General features: G+C 40.0%; 1 protein-coding gene across 3 annotated transcripts in view; it reads left to right on the top strand.

The window, feature by feature from the left end:
- The window catches only part of DDX24 (DEAD-box helicase 24), a 16,471-nt gene extending 3,918 nt beyond the window's left edge, over positions 1 to 12,553 (top strand). For all 3 annotated transcript variants that reach the window (XM_084630982.1, XM_084630983.1, XM_084630984.1), the window contains exons 3-9: positions 741 to 1,124; positions 2,674 to 2,827; positions 3,218 to 3,733; positions 5,390 to 5,465; positions 6,129 to 6,317; positions 9,099 to 9,228; positions 10,810 to 12,553. In XM_084630982.1, the coding sequence (XP_084487108.1) occupies positions 741 to 1,124; positions 2,674 to 2,827; positions 3,218 to 3,733; positions 5,390 to 5,465; positions 6,129 to 6,317; positions 9,099 to 9,228; positions 10,810 to 11,054 (1,694 nt within the window). In that variant the 3' untranslated portion in view covers positions 11,055 to 12,553. The remainder of the gene's footprint in view (positions 1 to 740; positions 1,125 to 2,673; positions 2,828 to 3,217; positions 3,734 to 5,389; positions 5,466 to 6,128; positions 6,318 to 9,098; positions 9,229 to 10,809) is intronic.

The following is a 12,553-nucleotide window of genomic DNA, read 5'->3' as shown; positions in this document are numbered from 1 at the left end:
CTAGATGAACAGTTTTGTTTAATTTTTTTGGTCCCCTAAAGAGGTTCAGTTTTTGGCCAAAGCATCCCCTAGAGATGACCTTTACATATCAGATACTATTAAGGTTTGCTGCCCCAGCCATGAGTGAATCTACAGTTGAACCCTGAAATTATATTTAGTGGAGCACTTTTCCATCTTTCCCCCTTAGTTTGTGCTCTGTGTTAAGTCAAGTGATTGATTGGTCTTTTTATTACAAAAAGTGAAATAATGGTTACATTTAGTTTCTCAGTTAATAAGCAAAATCACATAATGAAAAAATAGAAATTAATCCTTTAAATAGCTTTCAGTTTGTCCTTGGCCTCATTTGCTATTCCTTTAATTGGAGAACATTGATCAGAGCAGCCAATTAGGGCATGGTATTCTCCTTTAGGGTATACGGTTCTTTAAAAAGACCTTGGCTGCTATTGCAATTTTTTAAAACTACTTTCCTAGCAAATGTATATTCTGCCTGCCCATCTGGGGCTTGGAAAAATACCTGCTCCATCCAAAAAGTATCTACTTGAGGTCACTATTATAGGAATTTAAACCAAGGTGCTGTGACTTGACTTCTAATTTCATAGAATCAAAAAAGTGCACTTATACCGTAGAAATAAATAAAATAAGAGTAATTTTTAATTTACTTTAGTAACTGCAGTTGGCTGCTGCTGCTTTGCAAACAGTTGTAATGCTTGTGTTTCTGTGTTGTTGTTTGGTGCTTTTAGGAAGTGGGAAAACACTCGCATTTGCAATTCCAATGATCCACTCTGTGCTACGGTGGCAAGAATCAAAAAGCAGAAGCAACAATGCTACTGAAGAGCCTCTCTGTGATGATGAAGACAAACCAGAATGGGAAAGTGATAATGAAACAAACCCTAAGCACCTAAACCCTAAGCAGGATGAAGATAGTCGGGGTGATGATGATGTAGATGAATCTTGCACAATAGGTTGCGTGAAGGTGCTGGAAAATGTAGAATTTGATTTTGGTGCCAACAAACGTGCTGCTGACTTGAATAAAAACAGACCTCTTTTAGGGCTGGTGCTGACTCCCACAAGGGAACTAGCTGTACAAGTAAAACATCATATTGATGCCGTGGCCAAATTTACAGGTAGGAGAGACAGAGGCAAGAGAGCTGGGGTCTAATTCCAGCCTTTGCTATTGACTGTGTGTGCACCTCAGTTTCCTCTTCATAAAATGGAGATACTTCCTTTATCTTGGAAGGGGTGTTAGGAAGCTTAATGCATGAATGTTTGAAATGTGATTTGAGATTCTTGGATGGGAAGCACTGTAGAAGTGCAAAGTTACCATTAATGTGTTGCCTAAAGCTGTGCAGTATAACTTCCACCTACAAATGTTTACTATCACTGTTGACTTAGAAATACAAAATCTGCACTAAAATCAGTGGTCACATTGCCACAGATACCCAAGTACCACTTTCTGATGATATGGGTTAAATATATCAACATGGAAATGACATAGATTTTTAAGGCCCAAAGGAACCATTAGATCATTTAGTTTGAATCCTGTAGAACACATACCATAGATTTTCACCCAGTTACCCCTTGCTTTGAGACCAATAATCTGTTTGACTAAAGCATATTATAAACCTCCTCATCTCCTTTACATATTAGAAGCTCACACAACTCTTATGTGAATGAGTTGAGGTAAGACAGGGAGGATCAAGTAGCAAAAATTACCTTTCCTTCCTAATATTAATGATTATGTATTCATTAGACTAGAGTAATACTGCTATTCTTCCAGAATGCATGCAGCATGGAGTATTTTCTTTAAAACATGTTCCTTTGGCCTCTATCCTGTAATTGAAAGGAAGGCTAATTTTAACTCTTACCCTTAAAACACCACATCGATTTGTGGAAGTACAGTTCTGTTAAAAGCTAATGCAGCTTTGCACCCCAGTGAGAGACAGTTGCTATGTAGTCAGAGTAGACTGGGGTGGTTTTAACAACCAGTGTGTGCTACTGCTGCAAAAGCATTTGGAGGCAGGAAGGAAAATCCCTCCCAGTGTTGTCCTTCCCTGTCAGCTTAAACTGATTTTGAGCAAGTCTTCATATGCTTAGTCTGGCCACTTTTAGTTGTCAACAACTTCCACTGGCTGGTTGCTAAAATGGGCAGTTCATAATCCAGGTGCAAGACATGCCTCCCTCAACTTTATTCATTATGTGCAGACCTCCTGACAGTGTAAGGGACTGCTTACCCATTAGACATATTAACATATCTAATTCTGAATGGAAGAATGTCAAAGCTTAGACCCTGAGGAAGAGTGGTGGGTTGCCTTCCTACGTGGGCATTTGTAACCTGAAGAAAACGTGTATTAACTATCTAGTATATAAATAATCATTCCTGCTGTTTTAAGGCAAGTGCAATTCAAGAGGTATCCTTTTACTTTCGGCCTCTTTCTATAATCAGCATTTCACTGTAATGCTTAATGTTGTACAGAGAAGAGGAGGAGACAATACCTGGCCAAATGAACTTACAGTCTAGATAAAGACTTCTTAAATAATTTCCCAAAGCTGCAGTATAGTATGGAATATGTCTGTTTTCCTTCCTAAAATGTGGAGAATATTTTCCAGCAGGAAGTAACTAAAGTAAACTTAATCCTTCATGGTCTTTACATCATGCAACCTTTTGTGTTTTAGGCATTCAAACTGCAATTCTGGTTGGTGGAATGGCTGCTCAGAAACAGGAACGAGTATTGAACCAGAAGCCAGAAATTGTAATTGCAACCCCAGGTCGTCTATGGGAGCTAATTAAAGAGAAACACTCACATCTCTCAAATCTCCGGCAGCTCAGGTAAAGGTGGCTTTTAGTCTTAACTACTCAGAATTAATATCCTTGGAAAAGACTATCCAGTATCACCAAACGTGCTTAATTACTTACTGATTAACTAATGTTGACTGTGCAGGAGCACTTATGTCTTTGCTAGAAGATCTCATTAAAGTTCATATTCATTATATTGAGAATGGGGGATGTCAACCGCATTAGCAAAAAACTAATTGTTGCCTTTGAACCTTGACCATTCAGAGAGGAACAGAAACAGCTGCTGTAATTACCCATGCATACTAGCCTCCTTTATGTTTTACATGGGGAAAAGCAAGAAAGGTTCTTTTGAAGTGTAATATATTTCTATTTATCTGAAGTAACCACTGTGCTTCTATACTGTACCTGTCTTGTGTCCAACAGGTGCCTTGTGATTGACGAAGCAGACCGAATGGTCGAAAGGGGACATTTCTTAGAACTCTCTCAGTTGCTCGAAATGTTAAATGATTCACAATATAACCCTCGACGTCAGACTTTTGTGTTTTCTGCCACACTGACTTTGGTCCATCAGGCTCCCACAAGAGTTTTACAAAAGAAATATGCTAAAAAAATAGATCAGAAAACCAAACTGGAAATGCTAATGGAAAAAGTGGGGATAAGGGGCAAACCTAAAGTGATAGACTTAACAAGAAAAGAGAGCACTGTAGAGACTCTGACCGAAACCAGGATCCACTGTGACATGGATGACAAAGATTATCACCTCTATTATTTTTTGCTTCAGTACCCAGGAAGAACCATGGTCTTTGCAAACAGTATAGACTGCATAAAACGCCTTAGTGCGCTCCTCACAATCCTGGATTGTAACCCCCTGCCTCTGCATGCAAACATGCACCAGAAGCAAAGGTTAAAAAACCTGGAAAGGTTTGCTGAGAGAGAGAAGTAAGTTGATTGTTCTGTTGTGGGAAAACTGTGTGTGAAAAGGAAAAATGGTTGACTACAGGAGGAGAGTGTGGGGGGAGATGATGGCTAGTTCAAGGGATTGGCTGTAGGACACAGCTCTTGACAACTTCTAGGTCACCAGTTCAAATCTAATCCAGGCTGGGGTAATAACTGAAAATTGTTACCATCTGCTGGCTGTTCAGTGGCCTTTGTGATATGAGGTGACTGTCTCAGTTCATCTCCATAACAACAAAATGCCTACAAAGCTGGAATTGATTGGCAACCTGGTAGACAGACTCAGGCAGAGAAGCCAAAGATTGAATCACACATGAAGACATTGAGGTAGGAGCTGTGTGGGGAAGCTCACATTGCTGTTGCCCAGACTGACCTATGCTCAAGTTGATGGCCTCTGTCTCCAGGGTTTGTACCTGAGCACCTTTCACTAGTACAAAATTCATACTCTTGTGTGCGTATTTTCAGTGAAACTTTTGATAAAAACATCCCTGCTGGAGAACATCCTATCAATACTATCCTTGGTTTATGACAGACCGAGCAGAGTTTCATAGATTATTAAAGCCAAAAGGGACCCTTAGATCGTCTAGTCTCATCTGTATAGCAATGGTCAAGGAATTTCACCAAACTACCCCACTGTATTGAGCCCTATAACTGTAAGCTATGCAATGCATTATCATAAAACAGAGCTTTTGTTAAAATCTTAGCCGATTCCTACTGAGAATGCTTGTGAATGATTTTTCAGTTGCCTGTAGCATTTAAAAACAAAACAAAACACAGTTATCATCAATCCTTACAGAGGCCCTAACCCTTGTTATGGATTATTTACATGTGAAATGGCTTGCTTGAAAATGCATCTGTTTGACATATTTGCATGAAAAAAAATTTAGTGGTCAGAATTCAAAATACTGTATTTTTTTCCCCACCCTTTTGTAGTTCAGAACTGGCTAAATGCAATTTCCTCAAGTGCAATTCAGTATAAGAATTTTCAGTCCAAAAGGAATTATGTTCAGAAAATTCAGAGTGTTTGAACACAGAAGTCTATAAAGGAGGAATAGTTTTGCAACCTGCATTGCAGTGTTCATACTAGCAAAAGCTGTCATAGCCGTATCATGTACCTTTTCAAAAGAATCAGCAGTATTAGTAGAAAATCATATTAAATTAATGAGACGTTTAAACCTAGACTGGACAAAGCGCTGCAAAATGTTTTGTAGGATGAGCAGACTTGCACTGCCAGAAAGTTGGATTAAATGATCAAATAGGTCTTTTCACACTGACTTTGGTGAAATAGGAAGAGAATAAAAGAATAGCAAGGCACACTAGTGCTAGGATTGAAGTTAATGATAGCTTTGCCATTGACCTCATTGGGAGTAGTGTATGGTCCACAGTCAGTAACAAATTACATTATTTCTTTTCCTTTCAATATTTCACATTTCAAGATTGCCCTAGATCAGGTGTTTAGGTGTCAATTTCTTGACTTCCAAATAGATGGCATATTCCTAGCAGATGTTATAAAATGAGCATGCTCTTCAAATTCTTTTGGCAAAATTTTGGGTCATTCACACTGCGTGTTTACTGGCATCTGGTTTACATTACAGGTTTATGTTTAATGAATAACATGTATCCCAACTTTCTCTATTTCAGCTGTGTCCTTTTGACAACAGATGTTGCAGCTCGTGGTCTGGATATTCCTAACGTGCAGCATGTCATCCATTACCAGGTTATAAAAATCTTTTGAAGCTTCTATTGCCTGCTTTTTGAACCAGGGTCTCATTGATCTAAAACCTGGCTACAATATAAAACAGTGCTTCTCAGTCCCTAGTAAAGAAGTATAGAAATTAAGCCTCAAGTATTTAATGCTTCTATAGCCCTCTGCATTAAAAGGATCTCAGAAAGCTTTACAAAGATAAATTATACCCATTTCTAGAGTGACCATCACAAGTGTCAGGGTGCCGTTTACAGACAGTTTTGTGTACAAGAAGTTACCTGTATGGCTATGGCTCTTCTCACTTTCCCATTTACACTCTGAACTTAGGCATCAGGGTCCCACTTCAGAGGAGTCAGATGACCCCACCTCATAACATGTCTGAGGTTGGGTATCATTTTGCCTTGCTTTGTGCATAGGGAAACAGGCTCAGGGAATAGGAGTGATTCACCAAAAGTTGTGCAAGCCGTCACTGTCAGAGCTGGGTCTAGAACATGTCCCTGGAATCCCACCTCTGTGCCTTAATCACTTCCTTTCTTTATCAACAAGGTTCATGTTATGAAAGCAATTTATCAGACACCTGCTTGTCATCTCTGAGTCTGAATGTTGCAAGCATTTCCTTACCTTTCATATACACTCTTGATTTATGGGAGCCCTTTAACTATAGATTTTTTGCAGGTTCCACGCACTTCTGAGATTTATGTGCACAGAAGCGGTAGAACAGCTCGAGCTGCCAACGAAGGCCTTAGCTTGCTGTTGATCGGCCCTGATGATATGATAAATTTTAGGAAGATTTATAAGACATTGGAGAAAAATGAAGAGCTTCCATTTTTCCCAGTTGAAACAAAATGCATGTTTGCTATCAAGGTAAAAAAACATTTTCAATACAAGTGATTGCTTGTGTATTATGTTTAATGAAACACCCTTCACATTTTATTAAGGTTTCAGAATAAGTCTGAGTTTCAAAAGGTGAGTTGAAAACAAAATTAATCAACTTTCATCTTCAATAGCAATGTGCTGAATGCTTCTATTAAGGAAGGCATTCATCACACAAACAGATTTTTTTAAATGTTCACTGTGTTAAATGTTAATACTTCTGTGTAATTATGTATAATTTCTCATATATAGATCTTGAAATGCTTTACAGAGGTGAGCATGTATCATTATCCCTCTTTTATGGATGGGGAAACTGAGGCAACAGTAAATCAAGTGATTTATTCAAAATCATACAGTGAGTTAGTAGCAGAATAGGAAATGGAACTTGGGCTTCCTATATCCCAGTACTGTGGTCATTCTGCTAGACCATATCTAACTACCCCTTTTAGGTCCCACAACATCCAGCCCTTCCACAGTCTGAGGTCACCCTCTGCTGGAATATCCCAGTACAGACAATGCTGGCAAATGTTACAGCTACCACTGAACCCTGATAGAGACTGACAAATGCCATTTTTGAGCTGTTGTTTGTGTTACTGAACAACAACATAAGTTTTGTGTATCTTGAAGGGTGGAATAATAAATAATGGCAAGGTTTTGCAAAACAATAAAAAAATAAAATAAAGTCTTTCACCACACCTTCCGTCCCTAAGCTTTGGTGGCTTCATACTCCATCAGGATTCTCTAATAGCTGTGATGGCACAAGAATAATGCTTGTCTGTAACACTGGCATGACAGTTGGCCGGCAGTGGAGGGGCTGACCTTTGTACAACCCAAAAGAATGGGAGAAAAAGAAGCAATTTTTCAGTTGATGTGGTGAATGCTCCTCCTACCCTAGTATCTGGACTGGCATATACACCACCAGGGCTAGGCACTTGGGCTAGCCCAACAGCTACAGCAGTACTGCTCTCATGGGACACCCAGGAACTTCCACGTATTACAGGCTACTTGCAGGTTGGGTTGCTAGATGCAGCCTTTTTAGGAGAGGAAGGAGAAAGCAGAATTGTTTCTACAGGTTTTTTCTCCTTTAAAACATGTCCAGAAAAACCAGTCCTCTCAAAAGCTCTTTGATTACTAGTGAGGCAAAAACGTTCTTGTCTCAAGAGTTTTTCTTTGGTGTGTGGCTTCTGAAATGAGTTTGCTTCTGCTTTTCTTTCCAGAGTAATACTTAATGCTTATATAGCACTTCACAGTCTGTAACCTACAGACTGCTGGATGGTAGGTATATCCACCATCTGTCTCCTCCACTCTTCCTCTTCTTTCCCTGCATGGAATGTTTTACTCATAAGTGCCAGTAGGCTTGAGTTGGAGTATGTGCTACATTTCAGACAGTCATGGCTTCAGCTATTGTGCCTAACCCACCACTCACTACTGAGCATGATTGTTCTCATGATTGTGTATTTAAAGTGGCATGTTATGAGGTGAAAGCCACTGATGTTGATTACCAAAATGAGTGTTTAAATGCTTGGAAGTGGGGGCCAGCAGGAAGTCTGTGTAGTTTGGGAGAGTTGCTCACCCCATATTAAATGTTATTCTGGTCCTGGTAACAGAGCTGGAACTGCCAGTGTTGGTTCTTATCATCTCTCCCATCACTATCTTGCACCTTTGACTCGAGATGGCTTCCCTTGAATTTTTTTTTATCTACAAAGGCAGTGTAACCTACTGGATAGGGCACTGGACTGGGACTCAGGATACCAGGGGTCAATGCTCAGGTCTGTAAGTGGCCTGCTGGGTGATCTTGGGCATGTCACTTACCACCACCACCCCCGTGCCTCAGCTTCCCCATCTGTAAAATTGGGATAGTGATACTGACCTTTTCCTCCAAGGGAAAAGCATTGGGATCTAAAGATGAAAAAAGAGCTAGGTCCTGTCTGAATTTTATAAACAATCCTAAACCTCTGGGCACAAAAGAGACTTGATAGGACTCTAGCAAAGCACTAATGATGGAGGGACAAGTAGAGGACTCAAGAAGTTATATGGAAATAATAAAAAGCTATTTAAAGGTTCCAGTAATGAGCTGAGGACAAATGGTTGATTGCAGTTAATTAATGATTTCAAGCTTAATTTTGCCTCTGTGATTTCATAAGTGTCCTAGCCCCTGATCATCCAGCAGTGCTGTCTGATGCTGAGATACTGTAGCATCTTGCTATTCAGTAAAGTTGTAGTAGTTCAGTCAGCGTGTCCTGCACGCTGTACAGTCTTTTTTGCAGTCACTACTGTCTGCAAGCTGGGCAGGGAATCTTATTGTTCTGTTACATTTTATTCAATAACAGTGACAATTTTCTATCTAGTCTTAGTTATGTAAGTTAACTGTACTATTTAATACCTGCGTTGGGAACTAATGGCAAATGGACTTTTGATTTGTTCCTAACTTCTGAAGAGTGTCCTGATATTCATGGCCCCACCACTCCCTAAGATAGACTAAGAGTTAGTGTTCATTTGTGCATTACTTGAGAATTATGATTTGTGTTACCATAGTGCCTAGAAGTCTGAGTCATCTGAGTCATTGTTCTAGACGTCATACAAACACGACGTCTGTCTGTGACAGTAAATCGCTTGCTGGAGACAAAGCCTCTTTCATGTATTTCTCTGATTGTTTTTGTCCTTGCCTTTGCAAGATTAGCACACTAACTGTGTTCTAACACATGCTGTCAAGTGCTGATTCTACAGCCATCCCACATTCCTCTCTGACGTATTGCTGTGCTTTTGTGGCAGGAGCGGGTGAATTTAGCAAGGCAGATTGAAAAGGTGGAATATTACAACAGCCGGGCAAAACAGCACAACTCTTGGTTCCAGCAAGCTGCGGAGGCTCTTGAAATTGATCTTGATGATGATGTCCTTATAGGCAAGTAGAACTGCTCACAAGTATGCTTGGCTCACTGCCTCCCCCCCCCCCCCCATCCCCTGCAGATGCAACTGTGTCTAGCATATGTCCAACCATACTGGAAGAAATATCTCAACCCTGAGGGGAGTCAAGGGGAGAGTGTGGGATGATACCACTTAAAACTGTATTAGCACTAATCCTCACAGCCCCTCTGTAAGGTGGGTAGATTGGGCTAATGACTTTCACAGATGGGAAGCTTAGGTAGAGAGATGTGACACTTCTGACACATTACTGAGGGGTCTGGGCTAAGAAGTCAGGAGCTCCTGTCAGCTAGCTTAGCCTAATTGAACATGCTGTCCCAGCAGGTCCTGCAAGAGTTTCATCTGTTCTATGACAGTGTGATGGCTTCTGTAACCCTGTACCCCCCTATGACTGTGTAGAATCTATTTCCTGCTCTTTCCTGTAATCAAGCAGCAGGACACAACTCTCCCTGTATATTTTATACAACAGTACACCAGGAGGTACGGATGGAGCGATCTGGGCCAAAGACAGAATGCCTAACCAAACAACTAAGAAGAGTAGTTATTCTGCAATAATTAAGATTAGTTAAAAATTGTCAGCATTTTGGGGGGGTGGGTGGACGGGGGGGACAGAAAATTGGGTTTCCACAGAGAAAAATCATGGAAAGTGCCTGCTTTCTGGGGAAAACCTCATCAAAAACCCAAACACAGAAAACTTCATGGTTTTTGACTAAAAATTTTCAGTTTTTTGATGGAAAGTTGAAATTTTCAGCAGTAAAAGTCTCATTTTTCTACCAGCTCTAGCTATGTTCACACAGCTCTGTGCTGCTTTGGTCATTTGTTTTTTTTTTTAAACACCTTAACATTAAAACCTTAAATGCATGTGTCTGTTCTTGGATTTAATTTAAAAATCCCCATGTGGTGGTGGTTGATTTTGACCGACTTCTCCCCAGTCAATATGAGGCACTGTCAAAGGGCTGTTGGCAGAGTATCTTTGGCTTAAACTGACTGTAGCATGAGTGTCACTACATAGCTAAAAGAAAAGGAGTACTTGTGGCACCCTAGAGACTAACAAATTTATCTGAGCATAAGCTTTCGTGAGCTACAGCTCACTTCATCGGATGCATCTGCCCCCAACACCCCTCTGAGGTAGGGGAGTGCCATCATCCCCATTTTGCATATGGGGCAAATGGTAACTAAGTGGCTTGCCTAAAGTCAGACAGGAAGTCTGGCAGAGCTGGGAACTGGACCCAGCACTCGAGTCCTGGGCTAGCATCTTAACCACTTAGACCATCCTTCTTCCCATTATTCTGTTCATAATTGGGCAGCCCATTGAAACTTAAACAATTCAGAAGTCAAGATTCTCTCCTCAATTTCATTGGCTTGCTGGTACCCAAAATGGAGAGGAGGTGTGATAACCCCCAAGCACAAATCCATGGAAAGCAGGGTGGCTACATTAAGAGCCCTAAAGGGGGGCAGAAGAGAGATGATTTGGATCTTTATGGCTGCTATATTTAGAAGTACAAAAGATTGTTTAACTGTCATGATAAAGCCTTATTCTGTCTTTGGTTTGTCCCCCAAGGAGGACGATTGAATGAGCAAGAAGAGAGTCAGAAGCAAAAGATGCTGAAGGGAATGAAAAAACAGCTGAAACATTTGTTATCACAACCAGTATTTAAAGTCCTTCTGAAGACTAAATATCCAACACAATCTGGAAAGCTACTACTCCCTCATTCACCAGTGAGCAATTCAGAATCTGCTCTGAGCACCATATCAAAACAACAAGCAAAGAGGAGGAAGAAGAAAAAGAAATTAATTACAGATTAATTAGATAAATGATCAGTTGCACCATGGGGTGTGGGAGAGAAGAGTGGCCATTTTTCCTTAGATCTGGATTACATTCATCCATGACTGCTTATACAATGATGCAGAACAAAACACCTAGTACCATGTGGGTGGAAATTCTAGACAAACAGCTCCTACATATTGTTGTTTGTACTAGCACGCTCTGGAAAATTAAGCTAAATGGCATTGGTAACATGAGAACTGTAGCTAGTTAATGTGTCTTGACTGTAAAAATCCTGTTTGCTGTATTCTTAATAACCTTTTCCTTTTAGCGTGCTAATGAAAGATCAGCTTTAAACAAAGTTATTAGACTAAATTCATCCCAATGAATTACTTCAATGAATTTGAACTCTTACATTTTAAAAGAGCAGGGAGAGACTAAGAAGGGTTCTTGCTGTGGAGCTCTACCTTTGCTAAAATAGACCTGCTGTGAAGCTTGACCTTTGCAAGTGCCAGTGCAGTGAAATAAGAAAAAAAAATATATAGACTTTTTGCCCATAAACCAACAGCTCTGGTTAACAGAATCAATCCCAGATTCCCATCTCCTTGGAGCTTTTCTGTGGAGATTAATTTCTCAGTTCCCTCTGCTGGGTGTAATTTCACTAGTCTCTGTTGATGTGCTCTATATAATATGCTACTGAGTTGGAATGGCAGTGTGCTGGAACCAGTTTTGTAAGAATTCTAATCCAAATTTAGATTTCTAAGGAAAAAAATCTTTGCTACTCCTTATTTGGTGTTCAAGCAGCTTGAAGGTGTGTCAACACTGTGACCCTTGTTTTTGTGAAAATGAGAGCATGTCATGGAAGAAATGGGCACTGAAGTGCACATATCAATAAAACAAACTGTGCTTTTAATAAAAAGAATGAGGAGTACTTGTGGCACCTTAGAGACTAACAAATTTGAGTATAAGCTTTCGTGGGCTAAAACCCACTTCAGCAGATGCATGCTGTGGAAAATGCAGTAGGAAGATAGAGATTGTGTGTATGTATTCTCCCCCCCCCCGAAAAAATGGGTGTTGCCATACCAACTATAACAAGAGTAATCAGTTAAGGTGAGCTATCAGCAGCAGGAGGGAAAATACACACACACCCCTTTTGTAGTGATAATTAGGATGGCCCATTTCCAACAGTTGACAAGGTATGAGTAACAGTAGGGGGAAAAAAATTAGCATAGGGAAATCGTTTTATACAAAATAAAACTACCCATCCACTCCCAGTCTTTATGCAAGCCTAATTTAATGGTGTCCAGTTTACAAATTAACTCAAATTCAGCAGTTTCTCGTTGAACTCTGTTTTTGAAGTTTTTTGTTGTTGTAGTATTGCGACTTTTAGGTCTGTAATTGAGTGACCACTCTGAAACCTGTGCTTAACAACATTTTAAGCAGACTGTTGGAAATAATTGTTAAATATTTTAAGATCCCACATCATAAAGTGGGCTTCAATTAAATTACAAAATCCAAGAGCAGCTAACATTAACACAGA

Source organism: Lepidochelys olivacea (assembly GCF_965140295.1).
Source record: "Lepidochelys olivacea isolate rLepOli2 genome assembly, chromosome: 6".
In the NCBI taxonomy this organism is placed as follows: domain Eukaryota; kingdom Metazoa; phylum Chordata; order Testudines; family Cheloniidae; genus Lepidochelys; species Lepidochelys olivacea.
This window is presented reverse-complemented; position numbering and strand designations above follow the sequence as displayed.